The 26,554-nt window shown below is 34.7% G+C and overlaps 1 protein-coding gene across 2 annotated transcripts; it reads right to left on the reverse strand.

Moving 5' to 3' along the window:
- Nucleotides 1–14,186: 14,186 nt before the first annotated feature.
- Nucleotides 14,187–23,265, reverse strand: LOC110447072. Of its 2 annotated transcripts, none has more exons than XM_021492497.1 (7): nt 23,177–23,265; nt 22,797–22,861; nt 19,614–19,906; nt 18,029–18,079; nt 17,780–17,830; nt 17,561–17,596; nt 14,187–16,985 (listed from the first exon to the last, which is right to left on the reverse strand). In XM_021492497.1, the coding sequence occupies exons 3-7, from the start codon at nt 19,846–19,848 to the stop codon at nt 16,861–16,863; spliced, it is 498 nt and encodes a 165-aa protein (XP_021348172.1). In that variant the 5' UTR covers nt 19,849–19,906; nt 22,797–22,861; nt 23,177–23,265; the 3' UTR covers nt 14,187–16,860. The 2 variants fall into 2 exon arrangements, with proteins under 2 accessions (XP_021348172.1, XP_021348171.1); XM_021492496.1 differs by having other exon boundaries at nt 23,087–23,217.
- Nucleotides 23,266–26,554: the final 3,289 nt, after the last annotated feature.

The raw sequence follows: 26,554 nt of genomic DNA on the forward strand, positions 1-26,554 counted from the left end.
TGTAAAGTAATAATCTCTGTAGGTGATATACCGAGAGATGTAAAGTAATAATCTCTGTAGGTGATATACCTAGAGATGTAAAGTAATAATCTCTGTAGGTGATATACCGAGAGATGTAAAGTAATAATCTCTGTAGGTGATATACCGAGAGATGTAAAGTAATAATCTCTGTAGGTGATATACCGAGAGATGTAAAGTAATAATCTCTGTAGGTGATATACCGAGAGATGTAAAGTAATAATCTCTGTAGGTGATATACCGAGAGATGTAAAGTAATAATCTCTGTAGGTGATATACCGAGAGATGTAAAGTAATAATCTCTGTAGGTGATATACCGAGAGATGTAAAGTAATAATCTCTGTAGGTGATATACCGAGAGATGTAAAGTAATAATCTCTGTAGGTGGTATACCGAGAGATGTAAAGTAACAATCTCTGTAGGTGATATACCGAGAGATGTAAAGTAATAATCTCTGTAGATGACATACCGAGATCTGTTAAGTAATAATCTAAGTTATAGTACCAAAGACTGTTTGGTATATTTGGTTATAAGAAACAAAGTTCTGATGCAAATTTCAACTGTCGTGTATATGCATACTGAACACCACCTGCAAAAAGGATTGATTTCTTGTATACTTCATGAGCATTCATGTTTAGATTTCAACTAAAACACCATTTTGTTAGATTTTGGATACACAGTAAAGATTTAAGATGTTTTTTGAAGAGGAAATGAAATTTGTTTACGAATCAGCAATCATTGACGACAACTTATTATGTCTTTCAAAATTTGGATGACAACAACAAGTTCCTTGTTTGCTAATATCTTAACGTGGTAAGCCAAAAAGTGATAGCAGTGTTTAATTCATTAAGCATTTTCTTCGATACTGAATTGAGGTTTACATATCGTAAGACTAGCATCAACGCTATGATGTTTTAAATGGTATATAAGTCAGAAAGGTAACGACCCGAGACCACGTTTATAGACAACCATTAAAAACAGTTGATTACCAGGTTACACAAAGATGTCATGTTTTATATTGATAAGTTTATAAATCCTATTGAAATATGACTTACTCAATACATCACACAATAGTGCAATATTTTTTATGTATTTATGCGATTTTTCGTAATTTCTATTCCCGTACGTATTTTTGCAAACGTCTGTCAGTCATGAACTGTTCGGAAATGTCCACGTAAGACGTTTTGTTGCAATAGGTTCGTACTACACACGTCAGATAACCATACTTGGCCAATGTGGATCGTTTTATTACATGTAAGACGCCATCAAACATGTATCTTTGAACTTTTGGTCATTTTCATTACTCACAGAAAAATATTTACACATTTACAAATCTGATGACGTTCAATAAATAAATCACAATAATGCAGGATTTTATACCGTATACAGGGAAACTTCCGCTCAGTCAAATTTTCGCACTTAACTGGTAAAATCCATTTTCGCCGTGTGTTGATTTCGCCCTTAACATGTTGGTACTATGTATAGTCTATTGTGTACTTATCTTGAATATGGTCAATTCTCCCTCATTACAAATGGCGAACATGCAAAAATGAAACTGCAGCGACAATTTCTTGGTATACAGCGTTTATTTATATCATAGCCTGCATGCAACATTCTGGCAGCAATAATACAACTGAGGTTTATATAAACAACATTTTAAATAAAGTGGTAACCCATGTTACCTGTAAAACAGTATGTTATGTTGATAATTACCAGCAATGTGTTGGCCACGAGCAATGGCGTAACTCTTTGTGTTGGTTCTTATTTCAACTCTGCATTTTTTAATCAAATATTTTTAGTTAATATAACATGCGTTATGATAGATTTACTTTATCTGTTGTTTTCTTCGCATTCCTTATGTTTATTGATTTTTTCGCTGTCGCTGCTGTTGTTGTCATCTTGAGATAATGACGATTGCTTATTTTACCCTACCGCCATTTTAAAGTTAGACTACGTACTAAAAAATGTTTACCCAGCCTGCTACAGGGATTACCGCAAATGAACAATTAGTGACTTAGATAAATTAACTCATCAGATTATTTTAGCCTTTTTCTTTTCAACATTACCCAAAATCATGTTATTGGTGTGTTTATCTTCCCAGAAGTTTCAAAAGTTTTCATTCATTTGAAGAGTAAAAGGTAGACTCAATAAAGTTTATAGGAAAGGTCAAATGATAAACAAATCACAACAATTATACTGTACTAAATATACCTTATGATAAATTGTCATGAATGTTTATCTAGTTGAGCAATACAACCGTTCTCGATCTCTTTTTCTATCTTTATTTAGGTCATTTATAAACAAGATAACTCACTTATTTATGACTTGTACATACATACCATTATTATTTTGCATTTATTTTAAGATAAAAGTAGATTAAGATGACAATGATGTTTCGAAGAATAATATTTTTCTCAAGTTTTAAATTGTTTAATTCTATTTCAATAATTTTATCAAATATATGAAGGTTACTGACAGTTCATGTAAAAACGAAAACACCCAATAATCTTACTACGTCATATGAAGATTGTGCAATACTGTATTATGTTAGTTTGTTACTGCAATTTCTCGTTAATGAGTTTAAAGTATATATTTCAAGATAAAGTAACGTTAGTTAATTTTAAAGACGACAAAGTTTGTATAAAAAGAGCAGATACTTGCTTTTAAAATTTTATTGTTATTTATATACCAGACCAATAAGAAAACGTGGCAAATCATGGCAATGGTCCAATATTCTGCTTCCCAGTACAGCATATACACACTGTATTTCCGTAACGTTGTATTTATAAATAGTACAATAAAGAGAAAATTTTCAGGTAAATGATGGTTTGTAGTTGGGTCACAGATACGTTTCCTACCTGGGAAGTTTACCTTTGAAAAGATCAACAAACAATACTTAGATTTTATAAATCATTTCTGTTCAGTTTTTAATGTTTAAATGTTTTGTAATCCATTTGACGAGAATTAGATTGTTTGGATGTCTGCCAACGTTTTTCAAATGCGTGCTTTTTTATCGGAAATGTTGAACATGATTCAAGTGAATACGGAAAAGAGGTTGTGTGTGACACAACATACTAGAGATTATATACGAGTATGACTATTAAAACGATATTATTATATTCTGTACTGTTATTTTTCATTGATATCACACAATTGCAAAGGCAAAATACCAACATGTTAGATTAAAAAGTTTATTTCTACAGACACAATAGGACCAGATACTTAGTAAGCTTTAACACAATAGGATCAGAGAGTTAGTAAGCGTTAACACAATAGGACCAGAGACTTAGTAAGATTTAACACAATAGGACCAGAGACTTAGTAAGCTTGAACACAATAGGACCAGAGTCTTGATAAGCTTTAACACAATAGGACCAGCGACTTAGTAAGCGTTAACACAATAGGACCAGAGACTTAGTAAGCTTTAACACAATAGGACCAGAGTCTTGATAAGCTTTAACACAATAGGACCAGCGACTTAGTAAGCGTTAACACAATAGGATCAGAGTCTTAGTAAGCTTTAACACAATAGGACCAGTATCTTAGAAGTCTTAAACACAATAGGACCAGAGACTTAGTAAACTTTAACACAATACCATCAGAGACTTAGTAAGCTTTAACACAATAGGACCAGAGACTTAGTAAGCTTTAACAAAATAGGACCAGCGACTTAGTAAGCTTTAACACAATAGGTCCAGAGACTTAGTAAGCTTTGACACAATAGGATCAGAGTCTTAGTAAGCTTTAACACAATAGGACCAGAGTCTTGATAAGCTTTAACACAATAGGATCAGAGTCTTAATAAGCTTTCACATAATAGGATCAGAGTCTAAGTAAGCGTTAACGCAATAAGACCAGAGTCTTAGTAAGCTTCAACACAATAGAACCAGAGTCTTAGTAAGCTTTAACACAATAGGACCAGAGTCTTAGTAAGCTTTGACACAATAGGATCAGAGTCTTGGTAAGCGTTAACACACAATAGGACCATAGTCTTAGTAAGCTTTAACAAAATAGAACCAGAGTCTTAGTAATCTTTAACACAATAGGACCAGAGACTTAGTAAGATTTAACACAATAGGATCAGAGGCTTAATAAGCTTTCACATAATAGGATCAGAGTCTAAGTAAGCGTTAACGAAATAAGACCAGAGTCATAGTAAGCTTTAACACAATAGTTAGTACGCTTTAACACAATAGGACCATAGTCTTAGTAAGCTTTAACACAATGGAACCAGAGTCTTAGTACGCTTTAACACAATAGGACCAGAATGATAGTCAGCGTTAACACAATAGGACCAGAGTCTTAGTAAGCTTTAACACCATAGGACCAGAGTCTTAATAAACTTTAACACAGTAGGACCAGAGACTTAGTAAGCGTTAACGCAATAGGACCAGAGTCTTAGTAAGCGTTAACACAATAGGACCAGAAACTTAGTAAACGTTAACACAATAGGACCAGAGACTTAGCAAGCGTTAACGCAATAGGACCAGATACTTAGTAAGCTTTAACACAATAGAACCAGCGACTTAGTAAGCGTTAACACAATAGGACCAGAGACTTCGTAAGCTTTAACACAGTAGGACCAGAGACTTAGTAAGCTGAAACACAATAGGACCAGAGACTTAGTAAGCTTTAACACATTATGACCAGATACTTAGTAAGCTTTAACACAATAGGATCAGAGACTTATTAAGCTTTAACACAATAGGACCAGAGTCTTAGTCAGCTTTAACACAATAGGATCAGAGTCTTGGTAAGCGTTAACACAATAGGACCAGAGTCTTGATAAGCTTTAACACAATATGACCAGATACTTAATAAGCTTTGACACAATATGACCAAAGTCTTGATAAGCTTTAACACAATAGGATCAGAGTCTTAGTAAGCGTTATCGCAATAAGACCAGAGGCTTAGTAAGCTTTAACACAATATGACCATATATTTAGTAAGCTTTAACACAATGGAACCAGAGTCTTAGTAAGCTTTAACAAAGTAGAACCGGAGACTTAGTAAGCTTTAACACAATAAGACCAGAGTCTTAGTAAGTTTTAACACAAAAAGACCAGAGAGTTAGTAAGCGTTAACACAATAGGACCAGAGACTTAGTAAGATTTAACACAATAGGACCAGAGACTTAGTAAGCTTTAACACATTATGACCAGATACTTAGTAAGCTTTAACACAATAGGATCAGAGACTTATTAAGCTTTAACACAATAGGACCAGAGACTTAGTAAGCTTTAACACAAAAGGACCAGAGAGTTAGTAAGCGTTAACACAATAGGACCAGAGACTTAGTAAGCTTTAACACAATAGGATCAGAGACTTAGTAAGCTTTAACACATTATGACCAGATACTTAGTAAGCTTTAACACAAAAGGACCAGAGAGTTAGTAAGCGTTAAGTAAGATTTAACACAATAGGATCAGAGACTTAGTAAGCTTTAACACAAAAGGACGAGAGAGTTAGTAAGCGTTAACACAATAGGACCAGAGGCTTAGTAAGATTTAACACAATAGGATCAGAGCCTTAGAAAGCTTTACCCCAATAGAACCAGAGACTTAGTAAGCTTTAACACAAAAGGACCAGAGAGTTAGTAAGCCTTAACACAATAGGACCAGAGTCTTGATAAGCTTTAACACAATAGGATCAGAGTCTTAGCAAGCGTTATCGCAATAAGACCAGAGGCTTAGTAAGCTGTAACACAATAGGACCATAGTCTTAGTAAGCTTTAACACAATAGGATCAGATTCTTAGTAAGCTTTAACACAATAGGATCAGATTCTTGGTAAGCGTTAACACAATAGGACCAGAGTCTTGATAAGCTTTAACACAATAGGACCAGATACTTAATAAGCTTTAACACAATAGGACCAGAATGATAGTCAGCGTTAACACAATAGGACCAGAGTCTTAGTAAGTTTTAACACAATAGGACCAGAGTCTTAGTAAGCTTTAACACAATAGAATCAGATTCTTGGTAAGCGTTAACACAATAGGACCAGAGTCTTGATAAGCTTTAACACAATAGGACCAGATACTTAATAAGCTTTAACACAATAGGACCAGAGTCTTGATAAGCTTTAACACAATAGGATCAGAGTCTTAGTAAGCGTTATCGCAAGAAGACCAGAGGCTTAATAAGCTTTAACACAATAGGACCATAGATTTAGTAAGCTTTAGCACAATGGAACCAGAGTCTTAGTACGCTTAAACACAATAGGAGCAGAATGATAGTCAGCGTTTACACAATAGGACCAGAGTCTTAGTAAGCTTTAACACAATAGGACCAGAGTCTTAGTAAGCTTTAACACAATAGAACCAGAGTCTTAGTACGCTTAAACACAATAGGACCAGAGACTTAGTAAGCTTTAACACAATGGAACCAGAGTCTTAGTACGCTTAAACACAATAGGACCAGAATGATAGTCAGCGTTAACACAATAGGACCAGAGTCTTAGTAAGCTTTAACACAATAGGACCAGGGACTTAGCAAGCGTTAACGCAATAGGACCAGAGTCTTAGTAAGCGTTCACACAATAGGACCAGAGACTTAGTAAGCTTTAACACATTATGACCAGATACTTAGTAAGCTTTAACACAATAGGATCAGATTCTTAGTAAGCTTTAACACAATAGGATCAGAGACTTATTAAGCTTTAACACAATAGGACCAGAGACTTAGCAAGCGTTAACGCAATAGGACCAGAGTCTTAGTAAGCGTTGACACAATAGGACCAGAGACTTAGTAAGCTGTAACACAATAGGACCAGAGTCTTAGTAAGCTTTAACACAATAGGACCAGAGACTTAGTAAGCTTTAACACATTATGACCAGATACTTAGTAAGCTTTAACACAAGAGGATCGGATTCTTAGTAAGCTTTAACACAATAGGATCAGAGTCTTGGTAAGCGTTAACACAATAGGACCAGAGTCTTAGTACGCTTAAACACAATAGGACCAGAATGATAGTCAGCTTTAACACAATAGGACCAGAGTCTTAGTAAGCTTTAACACAATAGGACCAGAGTCTTAGTAAGCTTAAACAAAGTAGAACCGGAGACTTAGTAAGCTTTAACACAATAGGACCAGAGTCTTAGTAAGTTTTAACACTTAAAGACCAGAGACTTAGTAAGCTTTAACACAAAAGGATCAGAGAGTTAGTAAGCGTTAACACAATAGGACCAAAGACTTAGTAAGATTTAACACAATAGGATCAGAGACTTAGAAAGCTTTAACACAATTGGACCAGAGACTTAGTAAGCTTTAACACAATAGGACCAGAGTCTTGATAAGCTTTAACACAATAGGACCAGCGACTTAGAAAGCGTTAACACAATAGGATCAGAGACTTGGTAAGCGTTAACAAAATAGGACCAGAGTCTTGATAAGCTTTAACACAATAGGATCAGAGTCTTAGTAAGCTTTAACACAATATGACCAGATACTTAATAAGCTTCAACACAATAGGACCAGAGTCTTGATAAGCTTTAACACAATAGGATCAGTCTTAGTAAGCGTTATCGCAATAAAACCAGAGGCTTAGTAAGCTTTAACACAATAAGACCATAGTCTAAGTAAGCTTTAACACAATGGAACCAGAGTCTTAGTACGCTTAAACACAATAGGACCAGAATGATAGTCAGCGTTAACACATTAGGACCAGAGTCTTAGTAAGCTTTAACACAATAGAACCAGATACTTAGCAAGCGTTAACGCAATAGGACCAGATACTTCGTAAGCTGTAACACAATGGGACCAGAGTCTTAGTAAGCTTTAACACAATAGGACCAGAGACTTAGCAAGCGTTAACGCAATAGGACCAGATACTTTTTAAGCTTTAACACAATAGGATCAGAGTCTTAGTAAGCTTTAACACAATAGAATCAGAGTCTTAGTAAGCGTTAACAAAATAGGATCAGAGTCTTAGTAAGCTTAACACAATAGGATCAGAGTCTTAATAAGCGTCAACACAATAGGACCAGAGTCTTGATAAGCCTTAACACAATAGCATCAGAGTCTTAGTAAGCTTTAACACAATAGAATCAGAGTCTTAGTAAGCGTTAACAAAATAGGATCAGAGTCTTAGTAAGCTTAACACAATAGGATCAGAGTCTTAATAAGCGTCAACACAATAGGACCAGAGTATTGATAAGCCTTAACACAATAGGATCAGAGTCTTAGTAAGCTTTAACACAATAGGACCAGATACTTAGTAAGCTGTAACACAATAAGACCAGAGTCTTAGTAAGCTTTAACAAAGTAGAACCAGAGACTTAGTAAGCGTTAACGCAATAGGACCAGAGTCTTAGTAAGCGTTAACACAATAGGACCAGATACTTAGTAAGCTGTAACACAATAGGACCATAGTCTTAGTAAGCTTTAACACAATAGGACCAGAGACTTAGCAAGTTTTAACACAATAGAACCATCGACTTAGTACGTGTTAACACAATAGGACCAGAGACTAAGTAAGCTTCAACACAATAGGACCAGAGACTTAGTAAGCTTAAAAACTATAGGACCAGAGACTTAGTAAGCTTTAACACATTAGGACCAATTACTTTGTAGGCTTTAACACAACAGGGTCAGAGACTTAGTTAGCTTTAACACAATAGGATTAGAGACTTAGTAAGCTTTAACACAACAGGATCAGAGTCTTATTAAGCTTTAACAAAATAGGACCAGAGTCTTGATAAGCTTTAACACAATAGGATCAGAGTCTTAGTAAGCTTTAACACAATAGGACCAGAGTCTTAGTAAGCTTTAACACAATAGGACCAGAGACTTAGCAAGCGTTAACACAATAAGACCATAGTCTTAGTAAGCTTTAACACAATGGACCCAGAGTCTTAGTACGCTTAAACATAATAGGACCAGAGTCTTAGTAAGCGTTAACACAATAGGACCAGATACTTAGTAAGCTTTAACACAATAGGAAGCTTTAACACAATAAGACCATAGTCTTAGTAAGCTTTAACCCAATAGGACCAGATACTTAGTAAGCGTTAACCCAATAGGACCAGAGTCTTAGTACGCGTTAACACAATAGGACCAGATACTTAGTGAGCGTTAACACAATAGGACCAGAACCTTAGCAAGCGTTAACGCAATAGGACCAGATTCTTAGTAAGCGTTAACACAATAGTACCAGAGACTTAGTAAGCTTTAGCACATCATGACCAGATACTTAGTAAGCTATAACACAATAGAACCAGCGACTTAGTAAGCGTTAACACAATAGGACCAGAGACTTAGTAAGCTTTACCACATTATGACCAGATATTTAGTAAGCTTTAACACAATAGGACCAGAGACTTAGTAAGCTTTAACACATCATGACCAGATACTTAGTAAGCTTTAACACAATAGGATCAGAGACTTATTAAGCTTTAACACAATAGGACCAGAGTCCTAGTAAGCTTGAACACAATAGGATCAGAGTCTTGGTAAGCGTTAACACAATTGGACCAGAGTCTTGATAAGCTTTAACACATTATGGCCAGATACTTAATAATCTTTAACCCAATAGGACCAGAGTCTTGATAAGCTTGAACACAATAGGATCAGAGTCTTAGTAAGCGTTATCGCAATAAGACCAGAGGCTTAGTAAGCTTTAACACAATAGGACCATAGTCTTATTAAGCTTTAACACAATGGAACCAGAGTCTTAGCACTCTTAAACACAATAGGACCAGAATGATAGTCAGCGTTAACACAAGAGGACCAGAGTCTTAGTAAGCTTTAACACAATAGGACCAGAGTCTTAGTAAGCTTTAACACAATAGGACCAGAGACTTAGCAAGCGTTAACGCAATAGGAACAGATACTTAGTCAGTTTTGACACAATAGAACCAGCGACTTAGTAAGTGTTAACACAATAGGACCAGAGACTTAGTAAGCTTCAATACAATAGGACCAGAGACTTAGTAAGCTTAAACACTATAGGACCAGAGACTTAGTAAGCTTTAACACATTAGGACCAGTTACTTTGTAGGCTTTAACACAACAGGATCAGAGACTTAGTTAGCTTTAAGACAATAGGATTAGAGACTTAGCAAGCTTTAACACAATAGGATCAGAGACTTATTAAGCTTTAACAAAATAGGACCAGAGTCTTAGTAAGCTTTAACACAATAGGATCAGAGTCTTAGTAAGCGTTAACACAATAGGAACAGAGTCTTGATAAGCTTGAACACAATCAGATCAGAGTCTTAGTAAGCTTGAACACAATATGACCAGAGTCTTAGTAAGCGTTAACACAATAGGACCAGAAACTTAGTAAGCTTTAACACAATATGATCAGATACTTAGTAAGCTTTAACACAATAGGATCAGAGACTTATTAAGCTTTAACACAATACGATCAGATACTTAGTAAGCTGTAACACAATAAGACCAGAGTCTTAGTAAGCTTAAACACAATAGGATCAGAGTCTAAGTAAGCGTTAATGCAATAATACCAGAATGTTAGTTAGCGTTAAAACAATAGGACCATATTGTTAGTCCGCGTTAACACAATCGGACAAGAATGTTAGTCAGCGTTAACACAATAGGATCAGAGACTTATTAGGCTTTAACACAATAGGACCACAGTCTTAGTAAGCGTTATCGCAATAAGACCAGGGGCTTAGTAAGCTTTAACACAATAAGACCATAGTCTTAGTAAGCTTTAACACAATAGAATCAGAGTCTTAGTAAGCGTTAACAAAATAGGATCAGTGTCTTAGTAAGCTTGAACACAATAGGATCAGAGTCTTAGTAAGCGTTAACACAATAGGACCAGAGTCTTGATAAGCTTTAACACAATAGGATCAGAGTCTTAGTAAGCGTTATCGCAATAAGACCAGGGGCTTAGTAAGCTTTAACACAATAGAATAAGAGTCTTAGTAAGCGTTAACAAAATAGGATCAGTGTCTTAGTAAGCTTGAACACAATAGGATCAGAGTCTTAGTAAGCTTAAACACAATAGGATCAGAGTCTTAGTAAGCTCTAACACAATAGGATCATTAACACAATAGGACCAGAGACTTAGCAAGTGTTAACACAATAGGACCAGATGCTTAGTAAGCTTAAACACAATAGGACCAGAGTCTTAGTAAGCTTTAACACAATACGACCAGAGTCTTGATAAGCTTTAACGCAATAGGATCAGAGTCTTAGTAAGCTTTAACACAATACGACCAGAGACTTGATAAGGTTTAACACAATAAGATCAAAGTCTTAGTAAGCTTTAACACAATACGACCAGAGACTTGATAAGCTTTAACACAATAAGATCATAGTCTTAGTAAGCTTTAACACAATATGACCAGAGTCTTAGTAAGCTTTAACACAATACGACCAGAGTCTTGATAAGCTTTAACACAATAAGATCAGAGTCTTAGTAAGCTTTAACACAATAGGATCAGAGTCTTAGTAAGCTCTAACACAATAGGATCAGAGTCTTATTAAGCGTTAACGCAATAAGACCAGAGTCTTAGTAAGCTTTAACAAAGTAGAACCAGATACTTAGTAAGCTGTAACACAATAGGACCAGAGACTTAGCAAGTGTTAACACAATAGGACCAGATGCTTAGTAAGCTTTAACACAATAGGACCAGATACATGTACTTTGTAAGATTTAACACAATAGGACCAGAGTCTTAGTAAGCTTTAACACAATATGACCAGAGTCTTAGTAAGCGTTAACACAATAGGACCAGATACATGTACTTTGTAAGATTTAAAACAATAGGACCAGAGTCTTAGTAAGCGTTAACGCAATAGGACCAGAGTCTTAGTAAGCGTTAACACAATAGGACCAGAGTAATAGGACCAGATACTTAGTAAGCTGTAACACAATAGGACCAGAGACTTAGCAAGTGTTAACACAATAGGACCAGATGCTTAGTAAGCTTAAACACAATAGGACCAGAGTCTTAGTAAGCGTTAACACAATAGGACCAGATACATGTACTTTGTAAGATTTAACACCATAGGACCAGAGTCTTAATAAACTTTAACACAGTAGGACCAGAGTTTTAGTAAGCGTTTACGCGATAGGACCATAGTCTTAGTAAGCGTTAACACAATAGGACCAGAGACTTAGTAAGCGTTAACGCAATAGGATCAGAGTCTTAGTAAGCTTTAACACAATAGGACCAGAGTCTTAGTAAGCTGTAACACAATAGGACCAGATACTTAGTTAGCTTTAACACAATAAGACCAGAGTCTTAGTAAGCGCTTACGCAATAATTCCAGAATGCTAGTCAGCGTTAAAACAATAGGACCATATTGTTAGTCAGCGTTAACACAATCGGACAAGAATGTTAGTCAGCGTTAACACAATATGACCAGATACTTAGTAAGCTTTAACACAATAAGACCAGAGTCTAAGTAAGCGTTAATGCAATAATACCAGAATGTTAGTTAGCGTTAAAACAATAGGACCAGATTGTAAGTCAGCGTTAACACAATAGGACCAGATTGTTAGTCAGCGTTAACACAATAGGATCACAATGTTAGTCAGCGTTAACACAATAGGATCACAATGTTAGTCAGCGTTAACACAATAGGACCAGATTGTTAGTCAGCGTTAACACAATAAGATCACAATGTTAGTCAGCGTTTGCACAATATGATCACAATGTTAGTCAGCGTTAACACAATAGGATCACAATGTTAGTCAGCGTTTGCACAATAGGACAAGAACATTAGTCAGCGTTACCACAATAAGAGCAAAATGTTAGTCAGCGTTAACAGAATAGGACCAGAATATTAGTCAGCATTATCACAAATGAAACATATACTATAATCGCAACATACCAGGACAGAACACACGTCAGATGTATTACGTGGAAACAGATAATACTGCAGTGACAAAACAAGGACCGTGTATACATTAGCCTCAACACTGATAGGAATAGGTATCGCATCATCAACACATACGGTCTACGGGTACCATACTGTCAAAAGGCAAAAATATAATTTGAACTTTAATTCAATGCTAAACGACGACAAAGAGGAACGAGAAGAAGCTCTCCTTAAATATTTTCATTATTAGGTCATTATCCTTTGACTAAGTCACACAAAAACAAAGGTCAACAAAGCTGTTTGTCCAACCTAGGTAGCTAAAACAAAGGTAAACAAAGCTGTCTGTATAACCTAGGTAACCAAAATAAAGTTAGAAAAAGCTGTCTGTCCAACCGGGGTAACCAAAACAAAAGTCAACAAAGCTGTCTGTCCAACCTAGGTAACTAAAACAAAGATATAAAAAGCTGTCTGTCCAACCAACGTAACCAACACAAAAGTCAACAAAACTGTCTGTCTAACCTAGGTAACCAAAACAAAAGTCAAAGCTGTCTGTCCAACCGGGGTAACCAAAACAAGGTCAGCAAGGTTGTCTTTGTAAACTGGGTCATCAAAACAATGATCAACAAAGATATCTGTTGAACCGGGGTCAGCAATGCTGTCTGCATTACAAAATCGATTGTGTACATGCTGTAAACTGTTACAATTATGTGACCGCACATCGCAACAACATTACTGTGCGCACTACCTCCGCACACAGTTTACACAACAAGGCGATTCAACAATCAACCGTCCTGTTGTGCGATAAAAACGCGTACTTATGTGCGAGATGGTAAGACCAGTTGATCAGTGTTACGGTATAAAAAAAACAATCCCGATGGCTCGAGAGAAATAAGACACATCGTATTCTATTGGTATACGTGATTAACATCCAATTGGTATCTTTTTGCACTTCTTTTATATCCTAAGTGCGTGTTATATATGATTAAAATGTCATTCAGGGGGCTGTACTGACAGGTTCATTACTAGTTCATCGCCAATTAGAATTCATCGATGATTTGACAGTTATCTAAAACCAACTGGTTCTTACCTGTGTTAATTGTGTCTGTTACGATTTGTGTGGACATTTAGCATGTTCACGGTTGACTAGTGATACGAACATGTACCTGTTACCCGGTAATAAACAAGTAACTGGTAACAGGGCTACTTTGTTAACATTTCCTCTGCAGGTACAGTACGTACATGTATATGACCGTATATATGTGTGTACACTTGTCGATTAAGATCGTTTCAAAACAACTTTGGTACGTGAAGGTATGTGATGGTTCTGTTACTGTTAAATGGATTAAAGGAAATAAATCAGGAAAGACATAAATTCAAATATTAAATAATTTTATTCACAGACCATTTCTTAATATATTACAACCACGATACCTATCGCAGCACTGGATCTTTCATGAGTTTTCATTTCATATGAGATGTATAAAACGAGTCTCTGGCAAGCTAAAATGAAAAATTCGTGACGAGTTTCATAAATTTCATATGAACTGAAAACGAGTGTAAGATCATTTTTATCACATAATCAATAGTTGTGGCAATTTTTCGTGTATACGACAATTTCAATGCAACCTTTAAATGTAAAACGCCGCCATTTTCACTCCAGTGCGTAAGTCTGTGACATCATGTACTTGTCCTCAGTGTGACGTCACAATTGAAACAATTGAAACTTACAACCAATCACATGGCTGGTAGGTTATATTACATGGGTTGATAAGCCAAAAAATATGAAATGGGTTTATTCACTGGATAACACTGTACATTATGTGATAAATGTAGCTATATAGTACAAAGGGGGTTTGTGACCAGTGACAATTAAGTATCAGAAACCTGTGATACTTTATCTTTCATGTTAACTGCTAACATCAATACCTGCCACCTATCACGCTATCAATATATTCGCTATGCTAACACGAAGCCAAGTGAAGATATACGCACGACAGTTAGTCCAAACAAACAACTGCTAAACGATGTAAAATTCTGATTTGTTAGACATGGTTTGATTATACGATGATATCATTAACAATCAGGGGGTTTTCAAGAGAGAATGATATTTTCCTCCGGTATATGAAATCTTTATTTTGTTTCCTTTCAGAAAATAAATCTAGAAAAGTCGTAGAAATTATTTCTAGTTTAATTTACAGTGTTATTTCATAAATACAGCTTATCAGGAAATTCAATTTATATACTGTATGTAATATATGAAGCGATAAATGATAACAATGTAATTTAGAATGAATAAATAACAACACGTATCGTGTAACGCTGTAATCAACATATCCCTGTTTCAGGTTACTTAATACCGACCCCAAACAACTCTCTGGTAAATATTTTTTTAAACACTTCCTTGTATACTTTTGTCTAAACTCAACCATATATGATGTATACAGCAATATTTGGGGTTTTCAGTACAATTCTTTTTTATGTTGTTTACTCGTATCCCTATTTTATGGTTTCTTTCAAATTCTTCAGGTTTGTTGTCTTAACACAAACTTTCATCATGCTGTCTAAAGACAACTCTGCAGTATGCTGTCGCAACATCTCTAAACATTTAACTTGGAAGTTAAGAAATATTATACATTATTATATTATATTTGGAATTAAAAAAATAATTACGAGACATATTATTTTCTGTTTAAGCCAAATATACCTCATCACATAATTGGCGGACAAGTTAATAAGTAAAACAAGTGCATGGATATTTTCATGTATATGCATTTGAAGCATAAGTGTGCAAAGCTTTCAACATAATAGATATTGTAAATGTACAAAAGCGGTAGTAATTTCTTATCGCTTTTCGTGCTTCAGTTATTGCGAGAAGTTACTAATGCACCAATCAAAGTTCTTGTATATTGATCTTTACGGCATATTTTGGGAGTGTGCCGATTCGTAATTGCGCTAATCTATTATAATTCAAAAATGCATAACAAATTGATTTGAGTGCACTAAAATGAGTGAGTTAATAATAGTGTTCTTTTTGTTGGTTTATAAGACCATCAAAAATGCCATTCTATTAAACTTTGCTTAACAATTAGCAAACTGTGGAGATATAGTATTTGGTTAAATACTTTGTATGTTAGTTAACTTGTTTATTACATGAACATATTTCAATTTGGTGTTCTGTCTACAAACGTTTAACTTTGTTACGTATATAGCAGTATATCACACCTACAATCAGCTTCACCACTCCGTAAACAAACAAGACATAGGTTCACACATCATACAATGCACATGCATATATGTTAATAACACTTCTACACGTTTTCATCGATTTACACACAATGTCATGACCTTTTTTGTTGATTTGATCAACATGTTATGTCTCAAAGCTTTGTTAACATACTAGTTAGTTGTTTATATGACAGTTTGATTCTTGGCTTCCGCTTTTGTTCGTTCGGTCATTATATGACCAACCTTTGGAGAAGTCCGGAAATTGCTTTTTTTCGATACCATCATTGTCCTGGCATATTGCGGGCACATCTCTTTAGTTTTACTAAGTACCATTGTCCTATACTTTCGCCGTGTACGCCACAAATGTCTTGGTAGAGCTTAGTATCCACAGGAAGCGCCCTTACAGAAGGGGAACATATCCACATAACTACAATGTATCTCACCATCGTCTGCGCCGCAATGTGTCACGTACAATAAAGGACACTGCTCAAATGATTTGAAAGCACAATTCCTCAACATGAAAACATTAATAACCAAATAAATAATCAGATCAGTCAATTCTGCCAAACTCAAATTATTTTTTTGCATAATGTCACAATTGAGGTTAGTTTCAAACATCCTAGAAATCCATCAAGATGACATACATTTCTTCTATTTGTCTCTAATTGTGATTCACTTTTCTTGTATCGTTAAAAGCGTCGTTTGCAAAGATATGTGTTAGTATTATTATTTTGCAAGCATGCAACATACTCGATATAAATTACAGCACAATTTCTTCTTTGCTGAAGGAACCACAACAGCTTTTAATGTTCCGAGTATTGCTAAATGTTTTCATCATCGGAGCTCGGGTTCTCAGCTGCTTCCTTTCCTGGTGGCATGTTTTGTGGACTCTCTGTTTCTTGCAATGGATTAAGAACCTTCTGAAAGCAGGATGGGCATTGCTGATCTGTAAGTAGAAGTGTAAATAAATTGTAATATCTCGTCTTGGTTAATACATAGTTAAACCTACTTTGGCTGTACATGGGTCATGTGTTAAAATAAATTCGGACTATTCTACGTAAAACAGCTAATAGTGTTGTTTTCTCTGTTGATTTTATTGCATGCACTTTTGGTGTTATATATCGGTTTGTGTAGGAACTCTATCATAGCTTAAAAAAAGGTTGCGTTGATATTATTAAAACTGTCTCCTAGCACACTGGCAGATCAATTGTTTTTAAGATACCAACAGTGGTATCATAGAAAGTAGAAAAATAATTGTTCTTTTCATTTGTTGAATCTAAAGTTAAATGAATTGCTGCTTTAGGCAAGTGTAATAATTGATTTTGTGTGTTGGGTACTAACTAATGATACACGTGTCTGGAGAGATGTTCTATTCTCCAGAGAAATGCCAGGTCATAATTCGTTAAATGGTATAAACCGGTATTTCGCCATTTACATATATGTTCATGTATCTGCAGCTTATCAAACGTTTTGTTCAGATTATGTGACACGTCTTATTAACAAATATAGTTCTGTACTTACGTAAGTTATCTGTAGAGACACTTTTCTCCTCAAGCACTAAAATGGAAAATTAGGTTAAAATTACAAAATGTTCATGCATAGACTTCAACTTCGATTTAGCTGACGAATCCATTTTTAGATAAAAACTAAAACTGAATAATTTATACTTGTACATTCTTGATTGTTTAAAACTGTATATTCGATACAGAACATTCAAAAACAATGTTTTTATTCACATACCTAAAGAGCCAAGTCCATTGCCGCCTTCTAGAACACTGCTATCTCTGCTTCCTATAATAAAAATTTAACTTCATTGCATGTTTAATGATTTAAAAAGAAATTTAACTAAAATTATAAAATTAATAATGAATAATATTTCGATTACCTGAGACAAATTTTGTTGAGAATTGATCTTTAAAGTTGTGCATTTGATACCTATGTATAAACAGAAATGTATATAAAATACAGGTGAGGCTTTACCATACGTACCGAGAACAGCTGAATCAACTGACGATAAACCACTGTCTCTATCTTTCCTCTCTGCAAAAACAATAAGCAACAGTTAAGTAAAAAAATGAAAAATACATCATTGTTTGAATATGTGATATATGTAATATATACCCCTTCCTCTCAGTTTATCAAGTATTTACCCCTTCCTCTCTGTTTATCAAATGTTTACCCCTTCCTCTCACTTTATCAAATATTTACCCCTTCCTCGCAGTTTATCAAATATTTACCCCTTCCTCTCAGTTTATCAAATATTTACCCCTTCCTCTCAGTTTATCAAATATTTACCCCTTCCTCGCAGTTTATCAAATATTTATTCCTTCCTCGCAGTTTATCAAATGTTTACCCCTTCCTCGCAGTTTATCAAATGTTTACCCCTTCCTCTCAGTTTATCAAATATTTACCCCGTCCTCTCAGTTTATCAAATATTTACCCCTTCCTCTCAGTTTATCAAATATTTACCCCTTACTCTCTGTTTATCAAATATTTACCCCTTCCTCTCTGTTTATCAAATATTTTCCTTTTCCTCTCTGTTTATCAAATATTTACCCCTTTCTCTCTGTTTATCAAATATTGACCCCTTCCACTCTGTTTATCAAATATTTACCCCTTACTCTCTGTTTATCAAACATTTACCCCTTCCTCTCTGTTTATCAAATATTTATCCCTTCCTCTCCGTTTATCAAATATTTATTCCTTCCTCTCTGTTTATCAAATATTTACCCCTTACTCTCTGTTTATCAAACATTTACCCCTTCCTCTCTGTTTATCAAATATTTATCCCTTCCTCTCCGTTTATCAAATATTTATTCCTTCCTCTCTGTTTATCAAATATTTACCCCTTACTCTCTGTTTATCAAACATTTACCCCTTCCTCTCTGTTTATCAAACATTTATCCCTTCCTCTCCGTTTATCAAATATTTATTCCTTCCTCTCTGTTTATCAAATATTTACCCCTTACTCTCTGTTTATCAAACATTTACCCCTTCCTCTCTGTTTATCAAACATTTACCCCTTCCTCCTTGTTTATCAAATATTTATCCCTTCCTCTCTGATTATCAAATATTTATTCCTTCCTCGCTGTTTATCAAATATTTACCCCTTACTCTCTGTTTATCATATATTTACCCCTTCCTCTCTGTTTATCAAATATTTACCCCTTCCTCTCTGTTTATCAAATATTTACCTCTTCCTCTCTGTTGATCAAATATTTACCCCTTCCTCTCTGTTTATCAAATATTTACACCTTCCTCTCTGTTTATCAAATATTTTCCCCTTCCTCTCTGTTTATCAAATATTTACCCCTTCCTCTCTGATTATCAAATATTTACCCCTTCCTCTCTGTTTATCAAATATTTACCTCTTCCTCTCTGTTTATCAAATATTTACCCCCTTTCCTCTCTGTTTATCAAATATTTACCCCCTTCCTCTCTGTTTATCAAATATTTACCCCTTTCTCTCTGTTTATCAAACATTTACCCCTTTCTCTCTGATTATCAAATATTTACCCCTTCCTCTCTTTTTATCAAATATTTACCTCTTCCTCTCTGTTTATCAAATATTTACCTCTTCCTCTATGCTTTCTAGTTTGAGGTTGTGGGATCTTTGTGAGAAGTGCATCCACGGTAGACCTTATCATATTAAGTTTGTCTGAGACAGATGTCAGCTTTGTCATGTAAGGGGAATCGACTTTTGTCTGCTCGATGACATAATTGGCTTCAACGAGAATAATAATTTCTTTGAGTTTATCTATTGTTCTGCACATCTCATCAACAGATTTGTCCTCCATTTTCCTTGCCATGAGTCACTTAACTAAGTGAAATATCTCATCGTAGATGTAATTTCAAGTGCACCGACCCCTGTAAAAGAGTATTAAAGATGGTACGGTCCAATGAGTTCAACATTGAAGACATTATCATATTGCGATTGTAAAACGTCTCATGTTTATGAATACATAATGAAAATATTTATGTTATTTATTGTGTTAACACCAATTCAAGCAATCAGTGTGAACGGTGAAATTTAATAAAAAAAAAAAAACGAATTCTGAACTTGAAATTAATACTAACAGTACTCTAGAACAGCAACGGCAGCATGACATTAATACTAACAGTACTCTAGAACAGCAACGGCAGCATGACATTAATACTAACAGTACTCTAGAACAGCAACGGCAGCATGACATTAATACTAACAGTACTCTAGAACAGCAACGGCAGCATGACATTAATACTAACAGTATTCTTGAACAGCAACGGCAGCATGACATCAACGCTAGCAGTACTCTAGAACAGCAACGGCAGCATGACATTAATACTAACAGTATTCTTGAACAGTAACGGCAGCATGACATCAACGCTAACAGTACTCTAGAACATCAACGGCAGCATGACATTAACACTAACAGTACTCTAGAACATCAACGGCAGCATGACATTAAAACTAACAGTATTCGTGAACAGCAACGGCAGCATGAAATTAATACTAACAGTACTCTAGAACAGCAACCGCAGCATGACATTAATACTAACAGAACTCTAGAACAGCAACGGCCGCATGACATTAATACTAACAGTATGCTTGAACAGCAACGGCAGCATAACATTAATACTAACAGTACTCTAGAACAGCAACGGCAGCATGACATTGATACACTGAGATATTGTACATTACAGACAGACAGACAGAAGATTAGAGAGAGAACTCTTACATTCGACGCATGCCTGCCTCTGTATAAAATACAAACTATATTGGTAAAATATATTGTTGTTCAAATGCAATTTGATATAAGTATTAAATGGGGCATTATAGAGTAGTGGTAAGGAAACATTTTAAAACATGCCAATGGCATATATATATTTACTTCTTTTCACCTGTAATTGAATACTCAAAACATTCACGCTAATTGTGCTCATTCACTTTGATACACGATGACTTCCTGGTTTAAAAATTAGTTTTTTTAAATAATCTGATAGCGACGCAGATTCAGTGTCGACTATAGGAGGGCTGTGTAAGTATACGTGTGTTTCCCTTCTTTGTTCTGAATTCTTACTGATAGATACACTGTGATAATCTGGACAGATTGTGTTACTGACGGTTATATTCACAAACTCAATCATTTTAGTGACAAAATCCTGTTTTGTGTATTTAGAAAACGTTTTCAAAACTCTTTTTCGGATGTCGTATATTCTAGACATACTTTCGCTTTGATATAGAAGCAGACGCTTGTCCCTCTAAATAGCACGGTCTTTATTCTTCTTGTTACTTGTTTTAAAATATTTTTATAGCTTTTCCATTTGTTCATATTTTGCTATATTGAATTAGATTTTGAGCTCTAATCATGGGTTTCTGTATACTTTGGTATCTTATTAATAAACTTTCATTGTAAATTGTTTTACATGTCATAGATAAACAATAACACGTTAACGTTAATACATACATATTAATTACAGGTGCAGCTGTTTTGTTTAGATATTTTATATAATTAAAACACAGTTAAAATTAACAAACTCAGCAGAAACAGCTTAAGGAAAAATTTCCCGGTTTCTTTTATTAATTTCCTTGTCATTTGATTTCCCGAATGGATATATCTTAATTCTAAGTACTCTAAAATTGTTACAACAAGATCTATGCCAGCTTTTGTTCTAGGCAACATATTTGATTTGGTTTACTCATATATAGAATATGCCTATATCACCCAGAGGTGTTCGATCACATGACTTCCGTATTTAGAGAATATTAAAATGGTAAATATTTGATCTTTTAATCATTTGTATTTGATCAGGAAAGCCACGGAACAACTCCATACCCTTAATATCAACCCATCAACAACTCACGTATCTGAATTCAAAACACATTTCATGAATAACAGGAAAATTGATGTGTTATGTCGTTTTACTTTTAGAATAAAGTATTACACTTATTTGCTATCTGCATATTTTGGCCTGCCATCATATTGAACTCAATTGTCCATATCAAGATAATTAATAAACAATATACATACAAACACGTTATGATGAATTACATCATTCTGTATTTGATATATTCATAACAGAAATGCATTTTCTTCTTCAATTAGCATTTTTACTATACACTTGTATATGTTATATTTTTTACCTAAATCGACAAAATGTCAAGTAAATGTTCTGATAATATGAAGAGAGAATCTGTACCACATCAGATGTGCTGTTCAATCTGCTTATAAATATTGAAACGTCCATTTCCCTGCGAATCTACGCCATAGAGTAAACCTCTACCGTGAAGTACGTTTACTTAAACAGAGAATATGTGAGTGTATTAAAAATGTCCATACATCATGTATTAAAAGTGAACTGTATTCAATCAAAAAATCATACATAAATTCTATATCATTCCAAACGTAAAACGTCTATCTTGTACACCAAGTAAGCCACTACCGTTAACAGATACTAATAATTGTGATAGATTACTCGACAAAAAGTCTACTCGACCTGAAAGAGTCCACCCCTATGATACGGTGCACAGCTGTTGTTGACTTCCTAGTTTTAACACATGTTTTTATTTGAAATGAAGTGCCAGTGTTATCGTGCATTCACAATCCGTGTTAAGTTTTTAAACTAGAACTCATCTTGTACCCAAGTGTCTTAGCGAGCAAACAAACTTTCAATTAATGAAGTGTGGATATTATAAGCTCAAAACAATTAAGTAATGGGAATGTAGTTCGATCGAAATTAAAAACAAATAGAATTTGAAACAAGAGAATATACTTACCTCCACTGCAGACAGACAATCCGATATTAGTGCTGTCAACAACTAATAGTCACACCTATGTTCACCTGAAGGAAAAATCCTAATATTAGTAAGGTTTATAAATAGATATATCAGGAAGTGAATTGCTATTGTGAATTTCCAGATCACCTTATCCAGTATATCACTGTCGTCTAATTATGTAAACAGGCAAAACTGCAAATAATAATGAACTTGATTTTGTCATAAAGAACGTGATATGTTCATGTTATGCCAATTTGATTTCTTACACATTAATAGGTTACGCCACATACCTTTGATAATTGAATTTAATTCCCATCACATATAATCAATAACAATCCGTGTGTATCACTGAATGTTTATATTCCATATAGTGTACTTACCATTAGATGGCATGACTGGTATAACCATAGATTTCATATCAATTTATCTTTGACTAGAAATAATGAGTAAAATGTCTGCTCTCTGCTATAACAATATAATTTACTTCCTTCATGTCTATAAGGTTCATTGCTTGATATGGTACACGTAGGTATTGGGTCATGGCTACCTTTTACTTCACTAAATACTCAAATGTCGAAAAGGTATACTTACAGATATTACTGTATAAAAGTAAGCAACCATTGATGTGCCATAGGTGTACCCGTGAACTCGTATCAGTGTCGATAGATACTATATAAAAGATGTATTTTGTACATAAACTGCCTGATATCTGCTTAAAGTACATAAAGTATGTTTGTATGTATGTATGTATGTATGTAGGTATGTAGGTATGTATGTATGTATGCATGCATGCATGTATGTATGTTTATTACAGATGCGTTTATGCGGTCAGGTATCCTTACAGTCAAAGACATGCCGCAGGGTACTATCATATTCACATGGTTTGTAAATAACTTTTTAATGCCACGTTTAAATTTGGGCATGCATTGCTGTCTATTGAACATGAAGAACGATAGTATATTATCTATACCTATTATAAAGTGTTCCTAATAACATTATTGCACTCTTAATTTTCGGTGTCTTATTGTCATATGCGCTAGTTAATAAAATGTATCATAATAATTCATTACAGAAAATGTATAATTTAATGATCGGTAGCTTCACACTTAATTCGTAATATTAATAATCTGTACCATCCGATCGAATGCGTAAATTGGAAGGATACCGGCTGATCCGTGTCACTGACCCCTGAGTTCGTGAAAATGCATGCGATGTTATGTAGGATTGTTCTACTCTCAACAGGTAACGTCACGTCTATCGAGTAATCAACATACGGTATGGGGTCAGTGAGGCGGGTCACTCGATATTTATATAACTGTTTTTTCTTACATTTCATTTTTGTATCACAGTCATTTTTTATATGGATCCTAAAGGTTAATGTAAATAATGTTTATGTTTATCATCTATTTTTATATTGTTTTTTGTTCTCATTTGTCAATGTGTTTACTTCGCCAAGGCAAATTGTGTTTTCAGAATATAAACAGTTATGCATGTCAATCTTGTTTACACAACTTAAATATTGTTATATCCCGTGTATCTTCCTTAAAACCTATCTGTGTCATTCTCTGCTCTTACTCTACCAGGATGTATTTTCTACATATTCGTTTCCTTTTTGACAATGGATAAAACAACAAACTACCTTGGTGCTGTAACGGCAGGGAATGACTCACTACTTTATAAATGTTTATGTATCGTTAGTGTCTCTCTGAATCTATTCTCTCTGAATTTGCACTACATTTTTATTTTATTATTAATACTATCCATATGCGGTGATATTCACCCGAACCCCGGTCCACCCAACTCCCACATCCACCTAGATTTTATTTCTATTTGTCATATCAATATTTGTTCGTTAAGGAACAAAACTCATATTCTTGATGCTGAATTTTCCGAATACGATATACTGTGCGTCTCTGAAACTCATCTTGATAATTCAATTCCTGATAGTGCTGTATCTTTGGAAAACTTTGGTAATATTTTTAGAAAGGATAGAGATAATTATGGTGGCGGAGTTCTGATTTATACTAAACATAATATTAATATTAAACGTAAACCTGACCTTGAGACAGATGATCTTGAATTAATATGGACTGAAGTAACTACCCATAATAAACCTATTTTTCTTGGCTGTATATATAGACCCCCTAACTCTCTAGTTGGCTACTGGGACAGGCTAGATATTAACCTAAATAATATTATTGATCTGCAAAGGGAAGTAGTCCTGGTAGGTGATATAAATCAAGACATGTTACATCTAAATCCAAACTCACATCTAAATAGAATTTTGTTGAAATATGGGTTAGAAAACACTGTTACTGAACCTACCAGGATTACTTCCCAGACCTCAACATCACTTGACACCATACTAACAAACAATGTTAATTTTATTAAAAATACAATATACATCCTCCCTCTTGTAGTGATCACTGTCCAGTTAGCGCTGATCTGAAATTTAAAACTTTAAAGAAACATGCACATAAAAAGACTTTATTATACTTCAATAACACTGACTTTGCCGGGGCAAATGAGTATCTTAAGTCCATTGACTGGAAACTTTTATAACAAGGTGATATTGAAAATATGAACTCTTTTTTAACTGATAAAATCCTAACTGCTATCGACCTATTCGTGCCCCATAAAACAGTAACTATAAGACCTAATGATAAAATTTGGATGACTAATGGTATCAGACTCAAAATTAGACAAAGAAATCGCCAGCATTCCAAAGCTAAGCTACATAATACTCCATCTTCCTGGGCAAAATTTAGATCTATTCGGAATGAAGTTATATCCTTAGTCCGGGAAGCTAAAGAAAAATATTTATCTAAACTTCAATCTTCTTTAATTGATAAAACCATACCCCCCGGAAAATGGTGGCGTATTGCAAAATCGGTTATGAATCTCAAAAACAAAAACGAAAATGACTCTCCATTGATTATCAACGGCGAACTGAAAATCCACCCCATAGATAAGGCGGAATCTTTTAACGATTATTTCACTTCGATTTCCGTAACTGAAAAGAATGCTGACGATTTACCTCCTGATTGCCCCCGACCCCGACATAGCTTCTCAACAATAGACATAACCGAACAGGACATTCTTGATCAGCTCGATCTACTCAATACTAATAAACCTTCAGGCCCTGATAGTATCCCTCCAAAATTCATAAAAGGGGTTTCCCAATCTCTTGTGAAACCACTCTATCTCTTATTCAACAAATCTATTTCTACCGGAAAGCTACCAAATAGATGGAAAAATGCTCATGTTACCCCAATTTATAAGGGCAAGGGAGATAAAAGTGATCCATCCAACTATAGACCAATATCTGTTACCCCTATATTTAGCAAGCTATTTGAAAAAAATGTTTTTAAGTATATGTTCAATTACCTCTCAAGATATAACATTATTTCTAAGAATCAGTCAGGCTTTTTACCTAAGGATTCCACAGTGTATCAGCTATTAATTATATACGATGAAATTGTAAAACATTTAGACAAAGGCAAAGAGGCCAGAATGATTTTCTGTGATATTAGCAAAGCCTTTGACAGAGTTTGGCATGACGGTCTAATTTATAAACTAAAAAAATATGGTATATGTAATAATATGTTAGAATGGTTTACATCATACCTTCATGATAGGCAACAGAGAGTGGTCATAGATGGGTATAAGTCTAACTGGAAAACATTACAGGCAGGGGTACCCCAAGGTTCAGTCCTTGGTCCTTTTTTGTTTTTACTATATATTAATGATATTGGTGA

This window comes from Mizuhopecten yessoensis, unplaced genomic scaffold (assembly GCF_002113885.1).
Source record: "Mizuhopecten yessoensis strain PY_sf001 unplaced genomic scaffold, ASM211388v2 scaffold3151, whole genome shotgun sequence".
Classification (NCBI taxonomy): domain Eukaryota; kingdom Metazoa; phylum Mollusca; class Bivalvia; order Pectinida; family Pectinidae; genus Mizuhopecten; species Mizuhopecten yessoensis.

What these genes read in the sequence shown, in the direction of transcription:
- LOC110447072 (XM_021492497.1), bottom strand. Translation starts at nt 19,848, where the DNA reads ATGGCAAGGAAAATGGAGGACAAATCTGTTGATGAGATGTGCAGAACA. An exon ending in TAGAAAGCATAGAGGAAGAG is followed by an intron (nt 18,080 to 19,613) that starts GTAAATATTTGA and finishes TTGTTTTTGCAG; the next exon opens with AGAGGAAAGATAGAGACAGT. An exon ending in TGTCTCTACAGATAACTTAC is followed by an intron (nt 16,986 to 17,560) that starts GTAAGTACAGAA and finishes TTCTACTTACAG; the next exon opens with ATCAGCAATGCCCATCCTGC.